Source organism: Furipterus horrens, unplaced genomic scaffold (genome assembly GCF_987537825.1).
Source record: "Furipterus horrens unplaced genomic scaffold, mFurHor1.1.pri manual_scaffold_11, whole genome shotgun sequence".
Classification (NCBI taxonomy): domain Eukaryota; kingdom Metazoa; phylum Chordata; class Mammalia; order Chiroptera; family Furipteridae; genus Furipterus; species Furipterus horrens.
The window spans coordinates 74,445,027-74,470,067 of NW_028327181.1; the positions used below are offsets into that span (position 1 = coordinate 74,445,027).

A 25,041-nucleotide genomic window follows, 5' to 3' on the forward strand; every position below is an offset into this window, starting at 1 on the left:
GTTATATGGATGGATAGATAAATATACTAAAGGTCAAATTGCTAAGCCTACCTACTTACAGTTCTCTTTTGTACATTCAAGATGTTGTCCTTACTGTTGGTGCCAAGTTATGCAAAAACTTCCAGAAAGTTCTTCAATAAGTCCTTTGATTTTTACATATACAGAAAACCATGACTTCTCCTGAGTATAGGTATTGCAGACACTTCACCTACATTGTCCTATGCATAGTAAATATTCTAGAAATATTTGTTCATTTTAAAAATTGAAATACTAAGATAATTGGAACTACTGTCAGAAGTATTGTAGGGATTCTCATTTGTAATGGTTGGGCTAGGTGATCTTAAAGTCATGTTAGCACCATGATTTGTGGATTATTTTAAACTTAATAGTGCCTTTCTATTATATTCTTATTCATTTTAGCCATAGACATTTGCTTCTAAGTTACTGTTGAGAAATAAGTTGGTCTGTCTGAATAAATTTTCCACACAAATAAAGGTTAAGTGCCAAAACTTAAATTCAACTATTTGCTTAGAATCTTTTGATAGACATTTGTAATTGGATACAGAAGTAGTACCCTACAGTAAGTAACAGCTAAAATGATTAGCAAAACAGCATTTATATTTGAAGAAAGACATAATCTGAAGAAGAAAAAATAAATCTTGGGCACTGAAATGTATATTGGCTATAAGCCTCTGCTAGGCTATTATGGTTTAAATAAAATTTCTAATTTTAATGATCAAATCCTCAGTTTGAATTTAGTTGCAGTTACCTGTTGTCCTAACCTCTTTTTTGGGGGGGGGGGGTTACTGCTACCTATTCAAAAACAAATACTTTTAAAGAAGTTAAACAGTTTGCACAGAAGTGTGGAATCAAATAAACAGGCTTTTGTAAAACCAGAAGGATAACTTTTTAAAAAGACTATTGTTTGTCTATGGTTCTTTTATGAAAATAGTCTGCTTAGACTTGTTTGATGTCATTTGGGAAGCATTTGGTAGAAATTAGTCATTTGTCTCTCTGTTTAGTTCTGACTCTTTAAAGAATATTTTTGTACAGGAATAGGAATTCAGTCAGTAATTTACTCAATTTTAATAATCTTTAATGTAGCTGAGGGACAGGAGGTGAACAAAAGATTTTTAAATAGGTAAAATGAATGTCTCAAACTGCAGTGAAGTTCATGGCCTTCACCTATTGGAGAAACATTTAAAGGCAAAGTATTTATTTACCCTTATTTTTATTTTTATTATTATTTTTTAATCTTCACCCAAGGATATGTTTATAGATTTTTTTTTCTTTTTTTTAGAGAGAGAGGAAGAGGGGGAAGGAGGAAGGAAGGAAGGGAGAGAGGAAACGTTGGGGGAGAGAGAGAGAAGAGAAACATCTTCTGGTTTCCTCCTGTACGTGCCCCAGTCAGGGCTCGAACCTACCTGAAACATTTTTGCTGTATGGGATGATGCTCCACACTTTTTTTTATCCCACCACACTTATTTTTTTTAAGTAAAATAGTTTCTTAGCCCTCAACAGTTTATAAACAGCAAATTAAGAGGGTATTTTAATTTGAGATAAGTACTTACCACATGGTAAGTATCTCTTAAGCAGGATACCGAAAATTACAAAAAACCATTATAGTGCAATGGCCAAGGGCAAGGGCAATAGGGTCAGATTTCCTTAATTCAGATGCTGGCTCTATTACTTCCTAGCTATGTAATCATGGGCAGTTTTCTTAATGCCAAGCCTCAGTTTCTTAATCTGTAAATGGGGATAAGGAAAGTAACAATCTCATAGGATTGTTGTGAGGATTATACCATGAAAAATGAATGTTTCAAAGCTCCAGGCATTTAGTTAATACACACTAAATGTTACCTCTATGTCTGACATCTGCCTACCTATCTGTTCATCTCATTTATTCACTTGTAAGTTAGTTGTTAATTAAATTCATTGGGCTCAGAGTGGGGGTACAGGAATGAATAGGCCAGGGTTCTGCCCTTGAGGAGGAGCTCCTAGTCTAGAGGGGGAGGCAAATGTAAGTAGGTAAGCATTCTGAACAAGCACTGTATGTACAAGACTCTAAAGGCCTAAATCAACCTGAGAGACTGTTTCTCTAAGACAGGGTGGAATTTAATTGGGTTATGTGTCATAGAACCAAAATCTGCAAGGTTTGAAAGTGTGTGATGTATTCAAACAGCTAGAAAAACATGACTTTTAAAAAAAATATATTTGTGTAGTAATTTTTAGTTTTCTCTATACAGTCCTACCTTGGTACTCATCGGCTTCAGAACTTGTCAGACCATGTACTCATCGTATTTTGATGAGAAGAAATTGTTTAAGCACTCGGCGCTTGCTCAGAACTCGTCGCAGTTGCTAGAACTTGTGTGATTCAGGACTCCAACACACGAGAGAAAATGCTTCCTCGGCCTGTACTCATCGGTTTCTGAAGTTGTCACAAGTTCCAGAACGAATTAACGATGAGTGCTGAGAAACCACCATGTTTTTTAAAATATATAGCAGTACTTCTGCCATATAAGGGAGTGGCAGGAATTGAGGTTGAATAGGTCAAGGTCAGAAAAATCAGAAAGTAAAGAACAGTGTTGTCAAATTAGGATTTTTATCTTGAAGCTGTCACACATGATAATGCAGTTTATTTTTTTTCTTCAAGTCCAAACCCAAATATATGTTTATTGATTGTGAGAGAAAGAGAGAGAGAGAAACAGAGAAACATCGATGTGAGAGAGATTGACTAGTTGCCTCCCATGCAGGCCCAAACTGAAGATCCAACCTGCAACCTTAGTATGTGTCTTGACCAGGAATTGAGTCTGCTACCTTTTGGTGTATAGGATGATGCTCTAACCACAGAGAAACCTGGCCAGGACTGCAATGTGGTTTTTAATCATGATTCACAGTGATTCAGAATGATGATTCTTACCAACAAAAGTCTACTTTTTGGACTTCTGGCCAAGGTGGAGGCATAGGTAGGCACGCTCTATCTCCCTCCACAACTGAGAAGGAATACAACTACCTTAACACTAAAGACAGCCAGAAGTTCCAGAAAATCAAGCTGCATGGAAGTCCAACAAACAAAGATATAAAGAAAAAATACACATCCAGACAGGAGCAACAGCTCTACCTAAGACAAAGAGGCAAACACAGGAGCTTGTCAAGTTGAGACAGAGAAGTATGGCCCAAAAGAAGGAACAGATCAAGGTTCCAGTGGAAGGAGACAGCTAACCTAATAGATGAGGAGATAACCAACCTAACAGATGCAGAGTTCAAAACACTGGTGGTAAAGATAATCACAAGCTTGACAGATATGCAAACACATAAGAGAAGAAGTGAAGGCTAGGCTAAGTGAAACGAAGGAAAATCCACACAAAACCAATGGTGAAGGGAAGGAAACCGGGGTTCAAATCAATGATTTGGAACATAAGGAAGAAAAAAACAGTCAACCAGTACAGAATAAGGAAACAAAAATTGAAAAACACAAGGAGAGGCTTAGAAACCTCTGGGACAACTTTAAACATACCAACATCCAAATCATAGGGGTGCCAGGAGAAGAGGAAGAACAAGAAATTAAAAACTTATGTGAAAAAATACTGAAGGAAAACTTCCCAAATTTGGTGAAGGAAGTAGACATACAAGTCCAGGAAGCACAGAGTCCCAAACAAGCTAGACCCAAAGAGGACCACACAAAGACACATGATAATTAAAATGCCAAAGGTTAAAGATAAAGAGAGAATCTTAAAAGCAGCAAGAGAAAAAAAGAGAGTTACCTACAAAGGGGTGCCTATAAGACTATCAGCTGATTTTTCAAAAGAAACATTGCAGGCATGGATTGGCAAGAAGAATTCAAAGTGATGAAAAGCAAGGACCAACAACCAAGATTACTGTATCCAGCAAAGCTATCATTTAGAATGGAAGGGCAGATAGAGTGCTTCCCAGACAAGGTAAAGCTAAAGGAATTCATCATTTCCAGGCTATTATTATATAAAATGTTAAAGGGACTTATTTAAGAAAAAGAGGGTCAAAACTATGAACATTAAAGTGATAACAACTATCAACAACAGAACCTAAAGAAATAAAAACAAAAACAAACTAAGCAAACATACAGAATAGGAACAGAATCATAGGTATGAGGATTATTTAGAGGGTTATCAGCTGGGAGGGGCAAGGGGGGAAATGGGGAAATGGTGCAGGGATTACGAAGCATAATCGGTTGGTACAAATAGACAGGGGGAAGTTAAGAATAATATAGGAAAGGGTGAAGCCAGAGAACTTATATGCACAACCCATGGACATGAACTAAGGGGGGTGGGATTGCTGGAGGGAAGGGGGTTACTGGGCAGAGGGATGCAAAGGGAAAAGAAATTGGGACAATTATAACAGCATGATCAATAAAATATACTTTTCTAAAAAAGGCTACTTTCTTTTTATATGCTCCATTTTGAGAATGTAGGTATATATGAAATTCTAGACACATTTTTTTAATTAATACAGATATGATAAAAATGTTTTGGTGCTTCAGTTTTTCTTAAAGGCATGCTTATGAAAGTATGAAAAGCTTGGTTATTCATAGTGATACTGGTCAACTAATAGTGCTAATATTGTTGACTTTGAAAATTTTCATTCCCCCCCAAAACTGCTTTTTAAAAAAATAGACTAACTTAATTTTTTTCTTCCTGTGAAAATTTCACTTTATATAGTTGCCACCATATTTCTTCCTTAAAAATATTTTTTTATTGAGGTAAAATACACATAACTTAAAGCTTACCATTTTAACCATTTTTAAGTGTACTGAGTACATTCGTGGTTTGGGGCAACTGTCATAACCCTTCACCTTCAGAACCTTTTTATCGTCACAAACTGAAACCCCTTACCCATAAAACAATAGCTCTTTTCCTCATACCTGGAAACCATCATTCTGTTTTCTGTTCCTATGAATTTGACTCCTTTTTTGGTATCTCATAAGTGGAATCGTACAGTATTTGCCCTTTGTGTCTGACTTATCTCACGAAGCATGTTTTCAGGGCTGATCCATTTTGTAAACTGCATCATAATTTCATTCATGTTAGAGTTGAATAATATTCCATTATATATAGTATATACAAGTCTCTCATATATATGATATGCTAATATTTTCTCCTATTCTGTAGGTTGCCTTTTTACTTTATTTTCTTTTTCTTAAACATTTATTTATTTTTAGAGTGAGGAGAAAGGAGGGAGGGAGAGGGAGGAGAGGGAGAATGTGTGGTTACCTCTTGCACATCCCCAACTGGGGACCTGGCCCACAACCCAGGCATGTGCCCTGACTAGGAAGCGAACTGGCAACCTTTAGGTTTGCAGGCCAGCAGTCAATCCACTGAACCACACCACACAGGAAAGATTCTGTAAGATTTTAAATATACAATATCATGTCATCTGCAAGTAGAGGTTTTTTTTACTTCTTTCTTTCTAATCTAAATGCTTTTATTTCATTTTCTTGCCTAATTGCACTGACTAGAACCTCCAGTACAATATCGACTAGAACTGGCAAGAGTGAAATTTTTGTCTTGTTCCTAATCTTAGGGGGAGAGTATTCAGTCTTTTAACTGTTAAGTCATGTGGTGTCAGACTACCAAAGTCCAGGAAAATTTTGTCTATGGACAATTATAAAACGTAACTAAGTTGTGATACAATTGTAAATAAGGTTCAGGATGAATGATCTTCACGGAAACAATTTAACACATTCACTGGTACCTCGTCGTCGTCGTCGTCGTCGGCAGCCGTCCGTCTCGAGAGACGATGGTGTAGCTTCTTAAGAGTCTATCTGCACCGCCGAGAATGGCTGTGCAGTCCGACTCGGGAGTGACACGGTATCTGTCTCCTCCCGTGTTGAATCGACATCTTACGATGACGCTGGAGTGTCCTCTCCAGTGAAGCTGAAGCTACAGAGCCTGGGCAGGGTGATATGGAGGGTCTGCTGTTGCCCATGCAGCAGACCCCCCCTCTCTTCGCAGCTGAAGGATCCAAGGGAAAGACGGAGTCAATACAGCTTGGCTTCAGGTGCGCCGCAGGAGTTGCCGGTGTTGACTACAACGTCAAACCGCCTTAGGGACTCCGGCTCCGGATTTTCTGTCGGGGTTTACTCCCTTAGCCTTTCCCCTGGCTGGTTTGGCTCAGTGGATTGAGCGTCAGCCTGCGAGCTAAGTGTCGCTGGTTCGATCTTCCAGTCAGGGCACATCAGAGAAGGAAAACTCTGATTCCAAAAAACCTCCGCTGCCTTCCGGCATACCTCTTCAGGGGAAAGGCTAAGGGAGTAAACCCCGACAGAAAATCCGGAGCCGGAGTCCCTAAGGCGGTTTGACGTTGTAGTCAACACCGGCAACTCCTGCGGCGCACCTGAAGCCAAGCTGTATTGACTCCGTCTTTCCCTTGGATCCTTCAGCTGCGAAGAGAGGGGGGGTCTGCTGCATGGGCAACAGCAGACCCTCCATATCACCCTGCCCAGGCTCTGTAGCTTCAGCTTCACTGGAGAGGACACTCCAGCGTCATCGCAAGATGTCGATTCAACACGGGAGGAGACAGATACCGTGTCACTCCCGAGTCGGACTGCACAGCCATTCTCGGCGGTGCAGATAGACTCTTAAGAAGCTACACCATCGTCTCTCGAGACGGACGGCTGCCAACGACAACGAGTTGTGAGTTTTTTGTAGATGTTCTTTATCAGGTTGAAGGTGTTCCCTTCTATTCCTAGTTTATAAAGTGTTTTCATCTTGAAGGGATGTTGAATTTTGTCAAACACTTTTTCTGTAACTATTCAGATAAGTCAGTGCTGTTCAGATACATTTTATGTCGTTTTTTTTTGTTTTTTTTTTTGTTTTTTTAAACATCTGGAAATACTTTTGACAAGACAGAAGTGTAATTTTATAATTCAAGTTAAAGAGGCATATGTGTACAACAGTAGTGTATAAGAGTTATTTCCCTGTATTGTTGCCAACACTTGACACTATCAGACATTTTGGTTTCTGTTGCCAATCTGATTTATGTGAAGCAACCTCGTGTTTTAATTTCCTTTCTCAGATCACTGGTGTGATTGAGCATATTTTCTTGATGATTCTACTTTTCCTTTTCTGTGAAATGCCTGTTTCATTTACTCATAACTGGCAACAGTCTATGTCTGTCTATATCTAAATTATACTTTTACAGTGACTTTATAGTAGTCTCTTATGATCATCAATGGCTGCTAAGATCACGGCATGAAAAGGACTTGGGAATCTGTAGTTTATTTTTTATTTATTTTTAAAAACCCTCAGCTGAGGATATGTGTATTGATTTTAGAGAGAAAAGAAGGGAGTGAGAGAGAAAGAAACATCAATGTGAGAGAAAAACATCGATCGGTTGTCTCCTGTACACGCCCTGACTGGGAATCTAACCAGGGATTGATACTGCAACCTTTTGGTGTATGGGAAGATGCTCCAACCAACTGAACGACCCAGCCAGGGCAGGAATCTAGTTTAAAAGAGACAGGAGACCCTGGTTGGGTTGCTCAATTAGTTAGAGCATTATCTTGATATGCCAAGGTTGCTGGTTCAGTCAATCCCTGGTCAGGGCACGTTATAACGTTATAACGAATTAACCACTGAATGCGTAAATAAGTAGAACAGCAAATCGCTGTTTCTCTCTCTGTAATATCAGTAAATAAAATAATATAAAAAATAAAATAAAAGAGACCTGAGAGATGGATCATCCAAATGCAATATATGGACTTTGTTTGAAACCTGACTATAAAAGCATTTATGAGTGAGACAACCAGAAAAATCTGAACAGTGACTATCCGGTGACTATTCCCTATTACTACATTAAGGATTGGGAAATGGCATATTCTAATTCAATCCTTCAGCATTTACCAGGTAAATTTTCTTATAAAGGAGAATTTCTCCCTCATCAGCTATCTACTTTACCCCAAAGTATAGTTTGTACAAGAAACACAGACTAAGTGCTAGATTCTTCAATTTTTATACTTTTATAAGTTTCAAGAGCTCTTCCTTGTTCTTATTCTCCCCAAACCCCATTTTTTAAAAAGTATTTTTATTGATTGGTTTTGAGAAAGAGAGAGAAGGAAACATCAATTTGTTGTTCCACTTATTTATGCATTCATTAGTTCATTTTTGTATGTGCCCTGACTAGGGATCGAACCCACAACCTTGGCATATTGGTTTGATGCTCTAACCAACTGAGCTACTCGGCCAGGGCCCCAAACCCCATTTTTAAAGATTGCATGGATACAATCACTTTTCTTTGGTCTCTGACTATATTAATTATAGTTTTCTTTTTTCCCTTGCTTTGCCTGTTTCCTCAGAGTCCTCCCTCCATCGCTTTTTTTGGATAGTTTTGGTTTCTCTCTTTCAGACTGGAGTTTTGAGTACCTGATAAGCCTTAATCATCCCTTCATGTTTTTTGACTGAGGCACTAAAAAGGAGGGCTGGAAGCTTTGTGTGGCTGGATGCAATTTATTGCCTTTTGGGAACCTAGATTTCAGTACCCCATGGTCTTTTCTCAGAGACAAACTTGAGTTTTTCCAGAGAAAGATAATCTCTTTGGAGGTGGGGGCAGTGAAGTGGTAGATAAGCCTCGTTATCATGGGAATCTGAGTAAAGGCAGGAAGACAAAGGGAGCTTGTCAGTATTACTGTTATGTATATAGATTTTTCACTTCATTCCTCTCTTTTCACTTGGCTGTGCCTGGTCTCAGCTTTTATAGAGTCTCTCTTAAGGAGTTCTTCAGGAAACAAACTTCCTCTCTTCTGTGTGGGAAAGCAAGGAGGGCCACCTGGCTGCTCTAGGATGGCTCTGGGGACCTACTAGGGATATTTCTAACTAGTGCTTTTAGACTTCTATTCAGCCCCCCCCTATTTTTAGCCCTACCCTCATGCCAATTTTCTAACTAATTACATAGTTTTCATTATATGGATTTATATTTACTTACCCACTATTTAGTTTTTTAAAGAAATTTAAAAAAATTAATTTTTGGAAGAAAGAGAGGGAGACAAACATCGATTTGTTGTTTCACTTATTTTTCTGCTCATTGGTTTCTTCTTTACTGCCCTGACCAGGGATTGAACCTGCAACCTTGGTATATCGGGATAATGCTCTCACTAACTGAGCTACTTGGCCAGGGCCTTATCCACTATCTATTGATGGACATTTAAGTTATCTTCCAGTTTAAAACTGTTACAAATAGCCCTTCAATGAATATCCTTGTACATGCTCCTTTGTGCATACGTGTATAGCGTTTTTAAATTTCTTTTTTTATTGTTGTTCTATAAGAGTTGTCCCAATTTTTCCCCTCTTGCTCTCCACTGCCTTGTCCCCCAACTCCGACAGTCAGTCCCCATCCAGTTGTCCATGTCTATGGGTCATTTATACTAGTCCTTGACTAGACTTCCTCTTCTCTCCCCCTCTCTCTCCCCACCACCTCTGGTCACCATCAGTCTGCATTTGATTTTTATTTATTTATTTATTTTTAGAGAGAGGGGAAGGGAGGGAGAAAGAAAGGGAGAGAAACATCAATTGGTTGCTTTTTCCCAGGCCCCCAACTGGGGACCTGGCCCACAACCCAGGCATGTGCCCTGACTGGGAATCAAACTGGCAGCCCTTTGGTTGACAGGCTAGTGCTCAAACCACTGAGCAACACAAGCCAGGGCAAATTCTGCCATGTTTTAAATGGCACTAATACGTACAGTATTCCCTCACTTATCGTGGGTATTATGTTCTAGACCACACCCCCCACACCCTACGATAGGTGAAAGTCCACGAAGTAGGAACCGTACATTTATTTTAGTATTTATATATTTTTTAAGGCTTTATAAACCCTTCCCACACACTTATAAACTGTTCCCAGTCCCTTATTAACCTTTCACACTCCCTTATTAAACTTTTCCACACTTTTATAAACACTACTTATGTTCTTAAACACATTCTACATTCTTAAACCTGTGTAACTTTAACAACATATTTATACAGTACCGCAATATCTCACGATATAGAGAAAAATCCGCGACAAATAATTAAATATAATATTTTTAAAATCCCGTGATACAGTGAGGCTGCAATAAGTGAACCATGATATAGAGAGGGACTACTGTATATTTATTTATTTTTAGAGAGAGGGGAAGGGAGGGAGAAAGAGAGGGAAAGAAACATTGACATGTAAGAGAAACATCCATCAATTGCCTCTTGTATGTGCCCCAGCCAGGGACCAAATCCTGTACCCCAGGCATGTGCCCTGATTGGGAATTGAACCAGTGAGCCTTTGGTGTGCAGGAGACACCTAAACCACTGAGCTACACAGTTATGGCCAAGCCAATATTATTTTATCTGTCCTTCCTCCTCCTCAGCATTCATACCATACTTTTTAAAAATATATTTTATTGATTATGCTATCACAGTTACCCCATTTTTTACCCCTTTGCCCCCTTTACCTCCAGCAATACTTCCGCCTTTAGTTCATGTCCATGGGTTGTGCATATAAGTTCTTTGGCGTCTCCATTTCTTATATTATTCTTAACAGCCCTCTATTTTGTACCTACCAATTATGCTTCTTAATCCCTGCACCTTCTCCCCATTCTCCTTCTTCCCCCTCCCAGCTGATAACCCTCCAAATGATTTCCATATCTATGATTCTGTTCCTATTCTGGTTGTTTGCTTAGTTGGTTTTTTTTTTAGGTTCTGTTGCTGATAGTTGTGAATTTGTTGCCATTTTACTGTTCTTAGTTTTGATTTTCTTCTTTTTCTTAAATAGGTCCCTTTAACATTTCATGTAATAATGGCTTGGTGATGGTGAACTCCTTTAGCTTTATCTTGTCTGGGAAGCACTCTTTCTGCCCTTCCATTCTAAATGATAGCTTTGCCAAATAGAGTAATCTTGGTTGTTGGTCCTTGCTTTTCATCACCTTGAATACTTCTTGCCAGTCCCTTCTTTCCTGCAAAGTTCCTCTTGAGAAATCAGCTGATAGTCTTATAGGCACCCCTTTGTAGATAACTCTGCTTTTCTCTTGCTGCCTTTAAGATCCTCTCTTTATCTTTCACCTTTGGCATTTTAATTATGATGTGTCTTGGTGTGGTCCTTTTTGGATCTAGCTTGTTTGGGACTCTGTGCTTCCTGGACTTGTATGTCTATTTCCTTTGCCAAGTTTGGGAAGTTTTCTTCATTTTTTTCTCATATGAGTTTTCAACTTCTTGTTCTTCTCCTTCTGACACCCCTGTGGTTCGGATGTTGGCATGTTTAAAGTTGTCACAGAGGTTCCTAAGCCTCTCCTCATTTTTTTCAGATCTTGTTTCTTCATTCTGTACTGGTTGACTGTTTTTTTCTTCCTTATGTTCTAAATCATTGATTTGAACCCCGGTTTCCTACCCTTCACCATTGGTTTTGTGTGGCTTTTCCTTTGTTTCGTTTAGCATAGCCTTCACTTCTTTCCTTATGCATTTGCCGTACTCAAGCATATCTGTCAAGCTTGTGATTATCTTTAACACCAGTGTTTTGAACTCTGTGTCTGTTAGGTTGGCTATCTCCTCGTTTGTTAGGTTGGCTCTCTCCTCGTCTCACTTAGTTCTCCCACTAGAACCTTGATTCACTCCCCCTTTTGGGCCATACTTCTCTGTCTCCTCCTTGACAGGCTCCTATGTTTGTTTGCTTCTGTGTCTTAGGTAGAGCTGTCACTCCTGTTACGTTGTAAGGGGCCGAGCCTTAGGGATTCATCAGTACAGGGCAACCCGTTTTACCACGTTGTGGCGCTGTATGTGGGTGAGGAGTCCGAGGGGGAACAATGCTGCCTTCTCAGCTGTTGCCTTGGCCATCGTTCCCAGAGTGAGTGCGTCTGCAGACGTTCTAGGATGGTGGGGGGCCTTTAAACAAGTGGACTCTGCTGAGAGACTGGCAGTTTCTTCCTCTGCCCCGACCCCCACTGGTTTGCACAGTCAAAAGCAATGAGGCTTGATTTTCCCCGGCACTGGGACCCTGAGCTGCACAGTCTGGTCTGGTGCTGGTAGCGCTCCCCAGGTGTCCCTTCTGGCTTTTTAGAATGTATGACTGCACTTTCTGCTGGCCTGCCGCTGTTGCCGCTGCTGCCACCACCACACCACATCCTCTCTGCCCTGGCTCCGCCCCTCCTGCCTGTCTGGATGAGTATTTCTTCTTCATATCTTTTGATTGTTGGACTTCCATGCAGCTCGGTCTTCTGAAACTTTTGGTTGTTTCTAGTTTTGAAGTAGTTGTATTTCTTCTTAGTTGTGGAAGGAGATGCAGCGTGTCTGTCTAGGCCTCCATCTTGGCCGGAAGTTAGAAGATAATATTTTTAAAATATTTTTAAAAATCAACTTTTACAATTTTTATAAACCAGGGAAAATCATTCTTGGTGTCTTGTAGAACTTGAAGATGTGTTGTAATTTAATGCATTATTTTGTGGTTCATATATTTACCTTGCTCTGGAAAGAATCTATTTTCCTAAGATTATCAAAGGAATTTATGATGCCAGAAAGGTTAAAATTCACCGTTTCTAATAAGAAAGGAAAAAACATATCCTTATGAGAAATGACAATTTGATTTTTAGTCTCTAAATGTATGTTTTAATTTGGTGGAAGGAATGACCTGGTATTTTGCATTTGCTATGGACTATTTTCATTATTGCTAGTCCTTTCCTGTGAAGGGAGGTTGCAGAAACAAGAGCTTTCCATTTGGTGATAAATAGTTTAGCCTGTTGCAAGAACTATCACACAGTTTTTTCCGGGTGTGTGTGTGGGGGGAACCCTTTCTTCCTTTTGCATATTAAGATTATTGATATAGATATAAGGTCTTAGGAGTTCTAATAAAATATGAAACATTTTGAAGTTTGAATCATCTAGGTAGGTCTAAGTATTGCTTGTAGAGTAAACATATACTAGTGACTGCTGAACAGTTATGGATTATTCATGCCCTTCTGTAGCCAGACTGGGTCGCCAAGAAACAAAGCAGACACAAAGCTGTGTGTCCATGTGATGCTTCTTCTCTCCATCAGAAAAATGTTCTGAATAGGCAGTAAATAGTAGTAAAATTGTTTTTTTCTACCCCCAGCTTAATTGAGAAATAATTGACATATAACATTGTGTGAATTTAAGGTATATAATGTACAATGTAGCAATTATATTTATGTAAATGATCACCACAATAAAGTTAGTTAACACATTCATCACTTCCCATAACTACAAATATTTTTTTTTTGTGGTGAGAACTGTTATATCTACTTTCTTAGCAACTTTCACATATACAATACAGTAGTCTTGCTAACTATCGTCTTTGTGCTGCTGGACATTATATCCCCAGACTTACTCATCTTCTAACTGGAAGTTTGTAGCCTTTGACCTCATTCCCCCATTCCTCCCACGCTCAGTGTTGAAGTTTTTATTAGGAGTTTAGTAGCACAGCGTTTTAAGTGTTACCTGTATACTCTGCTCTATGTTTTTTAATACAACATTTTAGTCATAGCACAGAAACCTAAAATAAGAATTTCTAGTTACCCAGATAAACAGATCAGTTAGCCAAAGGAACATCATTTTCAAAGCAGGCCAAAAAATAATTACATTTTCTTCCTAATACTACGTCTTTGCTTATATCCCCAGGTAAAAAGATTGAAATAACTTACTCAAAATTTAATGTATAGTTGCTGCTTTTCTGTTCATTGTAATCTTTGTATTATCTCTCTGCATTCAATTTGTAGCCAGTGAACACCCTTGGAAGTCAGGGATAGTATGATACTCGTAGTCACGTTCCACTTGCCTGCCACATCATGAGTAGATATTTCTTAAATGAATGAATGATTTGTTTGAACGCTTTGTCAAGTTTGTCTCTTTTCTTATATTCACTATAACCAGTGCTCCTACATTAGTAATCTCTAGATTAATATTCTGGAGAAATAAACAATGATTGTTTGAGGCTTCTAAGAAGAAGCCTCACAAATATAGAATATTTTAATAGAAAGTGTAGGGCAGGGTACTAAATGGGGAGTTTGTAGAAGGACTTAAGGAGTCTCTGAACCCCTGAGAAAAACAGGCATAATTTGGGGTGGGAGAGGGCATTTTTTTCCGGGGAAACGTGGTTCATGGATGCATCAAATTCCCAAATGGGTCTGTGGACCCCCAGATGACTAAGGACCAATGTTTCAAACCTAAATATCCTTCAATGGATGATTGAATAAAGAAGGTGTGGTGTACACACACACACACACACTCACACAAGCTCACAATGGAATACTGCTTTGCAATGAAAAGATGAAATGTCGCCATTTGCAAAATGGATGGATCTTGACAGTATTGTTCTGAGTGAAGTAAGTCAGATGGAAAAGGATAAGAAGTATATGATTTCATTCATATGTGGGATATAAAACAAAAGCAGCAAATGAACAAACAAAACAAACACCCCCTTTTCCACCCAAACTCATAGATACAGACAATAGAATGATGGATACCAGAGGCAAGAGGATTAGGGGGAAGACGAAGAGGGTCAAGTACATGATGATGGAAGGAGACTAGACTTCAGATGATGAGTACATAATAGAGTATATACATGTTATAAAGTTGTATATCTGAAATCTATATAATGTTATTAACCAGTGTTACCCCCAATGAATTTAATTTTTAAAAAAGAACCAGTGTTTCAGAGGTTGTAGGTTTCAAGCTTCAAAGATAAGAAAAACATTGGTTAGTGGTATGAGGAAGTCAAATGTCTCGAGGAAAAGTAGATGACTATATCAGGATGCTTTCTGTTTCTTATGATGGAAACCTACTCAAACAAGCTCATATAAAATAGGAATTTATAGGTTTATGTAACTAAAAAACAAAACAAAAACCAAAAGGACTAGGAATGCTGGGTCCAGGAACTGCTGAATCTGAGACTCAAACGGATTCGTTATATAGGGTTTTATTCCCCCTTGCTCTTTGTTCTTCTATATATTGGATTTATTCTCAGACATACTCTTTCCATATGTTGGGAAAAGACGACTGTCTACAGCTTAAGCCTACTAGGTTCTTAAGAGTTTGTGGTTACAGAGGAAGAGGGGGTATGTAGTATTCTTCCTAATAACAGCAGATGCCCCAGAGAGGACTGTGACCAGTGTGTTCAAGCCATGTGCCCACCCATAGGAAGATGGAGCCCTCACCAGTCCAGCTGCATAAACTGACTAGAATAAGGGTGAAACAGGAGAAGTTCCTGTAAGAAGACATCATGTGCAGACAAACAATAATGTCCACTACAGTGATTGAAAAGTTTCAGGACAGACGGACAAAAAATTTTCATATTAAAATTAAGGTGTATTTAGTGATAGCTAAGTTTTTTTGTGAACTCAACTTTTTTTATGTGGGTGTCAGTGTTTTACTCTGAAAGTTATTTTTCATTTGTTTAACAAATATTTGAGCACCTGCCATGAGCCATCATCATTCTTTGTACTGGGTATACAACAGCAATCAAAAACCGAAATCCCTGCTGTTACGGAGCCTACAATTTAGTGAGGCACGGTCGATAATAAATATGATAAATTACTAAAATATACAGTATTTCACATAAGGATAAGTGCTATAGATTAAAAAAAAACAAAACAGCGAGGGAAGTAGGGAGTGGTAGTTCAGTTTAAAATATGATGGGCAAGGAAAGTCTTAGTAAAAGGGAGGCATTTGAACAAAGATGATGAGGTGAGGAGGGAGTGAGCCATTTAGGTATCTGGAGGAAAAGAATTCCAGGCAGTAGGAAGCAAGTGCAAAGGCTTGGAGTGTCTGAGGACCTGCAGGTAGGCTTGAATCAGTATGTGAAGGAGTGGGGAAGAGGAGGAGGAAGAGTACTGGAGGATGATATCAAAGAGGTGAGAGGATGGTAGATTGTGGTGGTCCTTGAAGGCTATGATAAGGACGGCGGGAGAATGTAAGCAATCAGGTGGTTTAGATCAGAGCTGTAAACTGATCTTTCATAATTTTTGTTCATTTGATCTCCCTTTTTATTTATTTATTTTTTAAAGCACCTTTTAAAATATTTTATTTATTTATTTATTTTTAGAGAGAGGGAAAAGGAGAAAGAAAGGGAGAGAAACATCAGTGTGTGGTTGCCTCTCATGTGCCCCCAACTAGGCATCTGGTCCACAACCCAGGCCTGTGCCCTGAGTGGGAATTGAACCAGAGACCCTTTGGTTTGCAGACTGGCACTCAGTCCACTGAGCCACACCAGCCAGGGCTGCCTTACTTTTTAAAGGGTCACTCTAACTATTACATTGAGAATGCATTGTAGAGGGGCAAGGGTGGAAGGAAACCAGTTAGGACACTATGGCTGTTGAATTAATCCAGGCAATAAATAATGAACAGGCACAGACTAGGATGGGGGTAGAGATGAGGAAAAGTGGTTGGATCTGAAGGTAGATTTGCCCATGGATTGGATATGAGGCATTAGAGAAAGAGAAAAATCAAAGCTGACTAAACTTTTGGGTCTGAGCAATTGACCACAGTAATTTAAATGAGCTAGGTAAGACCAGGAGAAACAAGTGTTGACATGTCAAGTTTAAGATGCTTACTAGTTATTCAAATGAAGTTTTTCAGTGGGCAGTTGGACATACTAATCTGGAATTCATTACTGGGCTAGAGATGGGCCTAGAAATATGGAGATTGTCGGCATATAGTTAGTATTCAAAGCCATGAAACTAGATGAGATCACTAGGAAATAAGAGTAAACAGCAAAGAGGGAAAGTTGTCCAAGGACTGACGTTGCCAGTGTTAAGAAGTATGGAGAGAAGAGGAAGAACCAACAAAGAAAACCAAGAATGAGCAGCAGTAGAGTAGAGGAAAAGAAGGAAAGATTCTGGAAGCCAAGTTTTTTAAAAGATGTTTTAAGGAGTGAGTGATCAATTTTCAAATGATGCTGGTTAAGATGAAGACTGAGATTTGATGATTATATTCAACGATAATCTCCTTGATGAGAACAGTTTTAGTAAATTAAATTTGGTGGGGATATTTCTAGTACAGGCTCTTTTTCTTAGGAATTTCAATTCCATGGTTCAGGTACTCTAGAAGACTGTCCGTTAATCAAATAATCATTTAACAAGTATTTATTGCTATTTCATCATCCTTTGGTTCTCTCTTTGTTGTACATGTTAAGTACAAAACTATGTAAAACATTGTGTCTTGAACTCAGATGAATATACAAGTATAGTAGTAAAGGGATTTATATTTTGAGGGTAGGATATATACAAATATATTTTTTTCCTTTTGAATGCCTATTATATGAAGAGAAAACACTTTAATAAACAAATTATTTTGTCAGCATTTTCTTCTATATTTGAGGTTTAAAAACTTAATTTTTATAGAGAAACAAAAAACCAACCTAAATTCATGATTCTAAGGTCTTTTTGAGGAGTTAATGCCGAATTGTGATACTAAAAAATACAGGGGTTGATAATGTTTAAAAAACTTCATTTTTCTAATGAAAATAATAAATATTTCTTTTATTAGAAATTCATTGAATTTGAAGACTCTCAAGAACAGGAAAAAAAGGATTTACAGACCCGAGTGGAATCGTTAGAATCTCAAACAAGACAACTTGAACTGAAAGCAAAAAACTATGCTGACCAGAGTAAGTAAAAATACCTCTCTTTGTAAGTGCACATTAAAGAGTGGGCTGTAATAGGGCAATGACTCATCCTGACATTTGACCAGGGTTCCAAATATATGCTTGGAATTGTCATCCCAAACTCAAGAGTGAGATCTGGGAGCTAGGTTTAGTTCTCTGTTCACGTTTTCACATGGCACCCTGGTCTGCAGAAGTGACTAAATCAAAAAGACCTGTAAGACTTACTTCTTCAATTTAGCTCTCAGCCCTTGTTTGTAATTAACAGTATGCTGCATCCACTACGCAGGATTTTGGGGTGTGTGCATGTGGATCCTTTCTTTTTTCCAATTAGTTGCTTTAGAAGAGAGAGAAAATGAGAAATATCGATTTGTTGTTCCACTTACTAATACATTTATTGGTTGATTCTTGTATGTGCCCTGACCTGGGATCAAACTTGCTACCCTGATGTATTGGATGATACTCTATAATCAGCTGAGCTGCCCAGCCATGGTCATTTCTTCTAATTTTGATCAGTTACACAAAGGTTCATTGGTTTCTGTATTGTTTTGGGATTTAAAAATGTAAGAGAAACTCTAGCTTTCAAGTATGTATTTAAAAATGACTGAATTCTCTTTTTTGTTCCTTTGTAGTGGAAAACTGAGGGCATTTACAGGAACAGATTATCATTTTTCAGAATCATTTTAATATAATTTTATATATTATTCTTGATTTTAAAATAATTACTGTTTCAAACCCCAAGGATGATTTCCCCTTTTGGACTAATGAAAATGGTCCTAATTAAGGCAAAATTAGAAAAAGAAATGGGGGAGAGATTTTTTTATTGTTGACACAGTTGCATATGTCCCCCATTTCTCTCCCCCAACACCTCCCTCAGGGGAGAGACTTTGTAGCCTATTTTCAGGTTTGATTCAGGCAGGCGGAGTGCTCTCCAGTTTTTCATCTCAGCGTTGTAAACTTTCAGCACCTTAGGAAGCCAGGGAGGGCCAGGCGTCACTTCCTCACATCACCCTTGAAGGGTACATACCGACCTGCTGTTAAGGGACTGGCATTCAAGATGGATAACCTTCACTATTAGGCTTGCAGTGTGTGTGTGACAACTGACTGCTCCCTCTAGGACAACGGGAGAGCCCAGAATCACTGGGAATCTGGAGTTCGGGCATTCCAGAATTCAGAGAACTCAGATGGCTTGTAAGCAGATGCCATAGAAAGGAGCTAATGGATGTTTGGTGACAGAAGCCAACTAGAGTGATACAGAATAAGCCATGTATCATGTCTTTGTGTTTTTAGGCTTATAGACACCTAGACTGCTATATCCTTTCTTTGTTAACACAGAATACATCAGATGACTTCCCTCACGTTACTATAGAAATGTGAGGTGTAAGAGAGCTGCATGCACTAACAAACGCATTCCTGGAGTACATTGCTCTGAGTACCACCCATCCAGTGGCAATTAAGCTTTTGGTATATTTTAAGAGTTGAGCATTTTCTATTTAAAGAAGAAAAATTAGTTATTGGAGATATTTTAATCCTAACTTGATTGTGTTTTCATATCAGATATTTTAGAACCAAACACTAATGGCACAGTTAACACAACCAGCCTCTCATGATTTTACCTATTAAATTTTCCTCTTCATTTCTGAAAAGAGTACCAAGTTTTGGATAAGGAGCTTTATAAAACTACCTAATATAAAGGCACTTCTTGTCTAGAATTCTTTTATGCATTAATTAATCTGATTCTATAATAAGGGAGTTATTAAAGGAAGAATTAACTTGTACTTTAAATTGCATTTTTGCTATTATTAAAGTTCATTAAAACATTTCTTTTACATTCAAAGGAGATACCACTGCTTTTTTCACAAAAGTAACCAAATGGAATGAATTACTAATTTTTTGGCATACACTTTATCTTTTTTTATTACTAAAAATTTAAAACCCTACTTCCTGTTCCTGTAAATGTAAACAAAATATAGTCATCTCTTAATTAAGATTTGTTATCTAGTCCAGGGAATCATATCTACCTTTTTTGGAATTGTCATGTTCTGTGGTATCCATTCTCTCTTAAAAGTACTGATTACTGTCTTCTATTTTAATTCAAAGTGATTTTTAAAAATAAGGTATCTTTTTAAAATAATTGCTAATTCTCTAGGAAGGGATGAGGAAATTCTTCAAGTATTGGATATGGTCTTGAACTACATTTGTTCTGAAAACATTATTTTTGTTACTAATATCTCCCTCAGGAGTCTCATATTTCATTTTGAAATAAATTTTGGTGTCTAAATTACAATTACAGTATTCCCTCACTTATTGCAGGTATTACATTCTAGACCCCCCCGCAATAGGTGAAAATCCGCCAAGTAGGAACCTCACATTTATTACAGTGTGCAGTATTTTATTTTGCTTTAATATTCTTTTAATGTGAGAATCATTTATTATATATTTTTATTTTTTGATAACTTTTAGGCAAAGGTCATTAAAATCATAAACACTACGCATATAAATACGTATACAGTACCAGAAAATCCCGCGATATAGTGAAAAATCCGCGATAAATAATTAAATATAATATTTTTAAAAATCCCGCGATGCAGTGAGGCCGCTATAATTGAACCGCGATATAGCGAGGAACTACTATAAAGAACTTTCAACTATGGTTAATCAGAACCGACCATTCAGCCCTGACTGGGGTGGCTCAGTTGGTTCGGCATCTTGCTGCAAAATGAGAGATCGCTGGTTTGATTCCTAGTGAGGGCCCATACCTGGGTTGCGGGTTTGGTCGCTGGTTGGGGTGTGTATGTGTGGGGGCAACCAATTGATGTTTCTCTCTCACATTGATGTTTCTTTCTCTTTCTCCCTTTCTTCACTTCCCTCTGTAAATAGATAGATAGATAGATAGATAGATAGATAGATAGATAGATAGATAGATAGATAGATAGATAGATAGATAGCCCTGGCTGGTGTGGCTCAGTGGGTTGGGCATCATCCCGCAAACCAGTGACATCCGAGGTTCAATTCCCGGTAAGGGTACATGCCTGAGTTGCAGGCCAAGTCCCTGGTTGGGGGTGTACAAAAGGCAGCCAGTGTTTCTCTCCTTCGCTTTCTTCCCCTCTTCCCCTCTTTAAAAATAAATAAAATCTTATAAATAAATAAATAAACAAATAAATAAAATCTTTAAAAAAGATACCCCGACCATTCAGATGCCCAAAATTGATTAACGTTAAATCTCTTGGTCCATGAGCTGAGGCTATAAGCAGCCTTCTTTTATGAATGCTTTGAGACTTATTCCCTTCTCCTTTGATACCTTGGAGTCTTACTTTCTCTTCCATCTAATTGTTTTCCTCTTTTTTATTTTTCTCTTAGCTTTCACTGGATATAATGTGAGCTCTTAGTATATCTTAATTTTTTTCTTTCTAATCTTTACCACACTTAAACATCTGAGAAATATTTTGGAGGGAGGGTAGTTTTAGTATTTTTTCATTGCAGTCCTTTAGCTTCCTTCCCCCAAATCTCCTCTGATGTATCAGAGCTCCTTATTTTCAAAAAAGGTGGTGGTTGATAATAATCTTTATCACCAGTCCCTTATCCTTTTGGAAAACCAGGACTGGGAATATATATATTTTTAAGAGATGAAAGCATTTAAATGTGTGTATGTTATAAGCATATTAATTCTTTTTTGGGAAATAATATCTGGGCTATTAAAGATTCTATTAATTTTGATTTTTGAAGGATATATAATCCTTTTTGTGAAACTTACTGTAACCCAACCTATTTTCTAGCCTTTTTAATGTTTTAAAAGTACTTCTAAGTGTTCCTAACATGTGGTTTTAAATAGCACTTATAAGGCCACAGAGATTACTGATGATGATACCTATAGTAGGGGAGGGATGGATTTTTCCGGTTAGTCCCATTTTTTGTGTACCATATGAAAACAGTATCTTGTCTAATTTCCATGTTTATACTTATATAACATGTTAGAGTCTTTAATTTTAAAAGACTGTCAATTCTGACTTAAATGTTTTAGGGCACATATCCCTTTTAAAAAGTAGCCACAATAAAAGTCCAAGTTCTGCTTTGAAGACTACTTCCTATGTTAAAAGGGGAAATTTTGGTTGTAGTTACTTGCTATTTCAGAAGCAAGAAAATATCAAGAAATAGGAACTGAATTAAAGGACACATTTTACAGCCTACGATGGTATGGAATCTATCAGATTGTCACATGATTTCACAGTGTTGAGAAGCTGAGTCCATAGAATTTTTTTGTCACAGTTGATTTTGAAGATTTCTGGTTGCTTTGTTTTCAAAATCTGAACTACATAAGAAATATTTTTGGTTTTTTCAAAAATCCTGTGTATTATTTCTTATTTAGGAGTAACAATAATACTTCCTGGTAGTTAACATCTTGTGAGCCTTGAGGAAGAATCTGAAATATATGTGGAGTGGAATAAGGAAGTAGTGAATTGAGAAAGACCTGTCGGTGCTTTCCAGCTGTGTAAGTTGTCTGCAGTTATCAGCCTTACTATTCATAGTGTGGCAGTAATAGGGTTTTCATCAGAAAACATTTTGTATTCGTTAGTTCTGTTGTATTGGAGTGTTTCTATCTTGTAAGCCAAATATCTTAAATGAATCAAGTAAATACAGACATTTTAGTATAGTGAAAAATATTAAACTACTATTGTCTGCCTGACATTCAGCCTCGGTATATGGTTGTGGTCCAGAAGAATATGATATGGTCATTGCTGCCGTAGTTTTTTTGGGGGTGGAGGAAGGCTATGTATATGACCTTCTGTCTTTTTTTCCATACGTAATTTTTATATCACTGCAGTTGGAGTGTATATATAATTTTATAGCTTTTCCTTAACATCTTATTTTCTTTGTTGTACAATCTTTATTATTATTATTTTTAAAAATTCAGTTTTCAATTAGTTGATATACAATATTATATTAGTTATAGGTGTACAACATAGTGAGTAGACATTTACATAATTTAAGAAGTAAGACTTACCCCAGTAAGTCTAGTACCCATCTTACATCACACAGTTATTACAATATTATTGGCTATAGTCAGTAATTAATTTTTTTAAATGTCTTCCTGCATCCATTATCTGGAAGCTATGCCATCTATTAACAATTCTGTTTTCCCTGGGGAACTACGTTTTTTTCTTTCCTCTAATGAGAATTATTTAATGATCACTTGGTTTTGTTTTATGTTGGCTACTCATAAACTCAGAACAAACTTAGAGGTGCAACCATAATGACTGGTTTGGATCTTACCTGATAGCATATTTTAATTGTTTTTTTCCTTGATCCGCATTTTATACACATATAATAGATTGTTATATGTTCTTGTAAGCTATCTCAATTTTTTTTGTGGAATGAAGGAATGAATCAGTAAAAATAAATACTGATGAATTTAAGAAAACACTAAATACTTCTGTTGGTAGTTGGACATTTTTTCCAATGTAGTGAATCATATTCAGTGAATATTTTTCACATCTGTAAGTTTCCCTCTCAATAATTTTCTTAGCATATATTTAAGGAAGTAAGTCAAAGGATTATGAATAGTTTAGTGGTTCTTGATATATAATAGTGTTTGGTCATTTTTAATGTGAACAGAATTGGAGAAGTATATTTTATTTTATTTGTAATAACTTATAAATTTGATTCATTACATGTAATATATTAGCACCCAGAGCTGATAAAAAACCGTTTATTATTGATTCTTTTGGGAAAAATTTGTTTCCCTCAAGCTTCTTGAATTTATATTAGATGTCTTTTCTCTTGAATTATGGAGGAAGGAGGTAAGATTTAGATGCAGTGATTTTAAGCTATTTAAAGATTCTTTTCTGATTCTGCCTTTGAATGAAAATCCATTTTAAAAAATTAAATGGAAAAATGTTTTTTGACAGCTGAAGACATTTGGGGCAGAGCCTTGTAGCCTGACCTTTCTGCCCTTTACATTTCCCATGCACCATTTATTTCCTCTTTAAATTTGGTATTAGATCTTAGTCTAATAAGATGACTTTGAGCCTTTACCTTAAAACATTTATTATTGTAAGGGAAATGCTTCTTATTTCTTGGTCATAAGAATTTACACACTACTAGATGGAACTATAGGGAAGTTGTATGATCATTAACATATTTTTCATTTTAAAGGAATAAATGGCTTAAAACAGACTTCACATTTGTGCATTATTTACAAGCAAGGTCTGTCTATTAATGATGTGACTGATATGCTGAGGATTTCCACAACACAGAAGGAAATCTACTTTTATGTGTAGTTTATACCAAAGTTAATAGTTGAGAAGGCCTAAATATTTTGTCAGTATTTTTCAAATCACTTAAAAACAATGTTCAGGCCAGTAAAAGACTTTATTGGCCTCTTTACTGTGCTATGCAATTAATAATGAATGTTAATATTCTCAGAATTTGAATAATACTGTAATTGGTCACTTCCCATTTTTAATTTTGTTTTGTCAATAGGCAATCCTATCTACATTATTTTTAGATGACTAAAGTAGATAACTGATGATATATATTTTCATTGAAAAGCAACTTTAAGGCAGCTTTAGAAGTTTTAAATTTACATCTTCTGATTTTTAAAAATGACAAAATTCATTGTAAAGAAAGTAACTTCTTTAGTTAATTTAACTTAAATCTAGTTCTTTGCAATATTACAAATATCTATTTCATACATTTCATTTATGGGACTTTCTTTTTTAGAGCCTATCAGAGGGAAAGAAGAAAATTAGGCACAAGATAATTTAACTGAAACACTAACATTTTATTTGTTCTGCTTCGTTAGGTAAATAGCCCATGTGATCTTCAGATGTGTATTATATTTTATTATCTGTATTTGGACTCTTCATTTCTGTAGCCTTGTGTTAGCTATCGAGAACCTTAGGGTTGTAATTTATAATTAATATCTAGAACTAAAGGTTTCATAGAAAAGGGGTAAAGAATTTATGGTGATTTACTTTAGAGAACAGAATAAAAATGATTGACTACTCCTTCACACTTGTAAAGAGATGGGTAAGGAAGATAACCAAATTGTTCTTCTGTTATCTTGGCAGATTAAATTAGAGAAAATTGTTGGTTTTGGTTGATCATAAGGAAGTATTTTTTGACCATGGAGGGATACATAGGAATATGTGCTGAGGAAAAGCATGGACTCGCTCTGCACAGAGGCTTTTGGTAGGGGAGTAGTCACCTTTTTGTCATGTATGGCAAGGTAGCACCTTTAAGACAGTGACTAGATCAGACTGCTGTAAGCCCCTACCACTGGGAATCTTTGAAGTTATCCTACTCTCTTGTGTGGATGTGATCATTGATCATGAGAATACTTTAGACTTTCACAGTGTCATTGATTAATAACATAATATCTGTCTGAAAATCTTTTGAAGTTTAGAGATATGTGAAGGCCTAGTTGGCAGAGGAGAGGTG

At 37.1% G+C, this 25,041-nt stretch overlaps 1 protein-coding gene across 2 annotated transcripts in view; it reads left to right on the forward strand.

Moving 5' to 3' along the window:
- The window catches only part of SPAG9 (sperm associated antigen 9), a 112,358-nt gene that overhangs the window by 11,980 nt on the left and 75,337 nt on the right, over positions 1-25,041 (forward strand). For both annotated transcript variants that reach the window (XM_090292774.1, XM_090292775.1), the window contains exon 2: positions 17,487-17,607. In XM_090292774.1, coding sequence (XP_090148900.1) covers positions 17,487-17,607 — 121 coding nt within the window. The remainder of the gene's footprint in view (positions 1-17,486; positions 17,608-25,041) is intronic.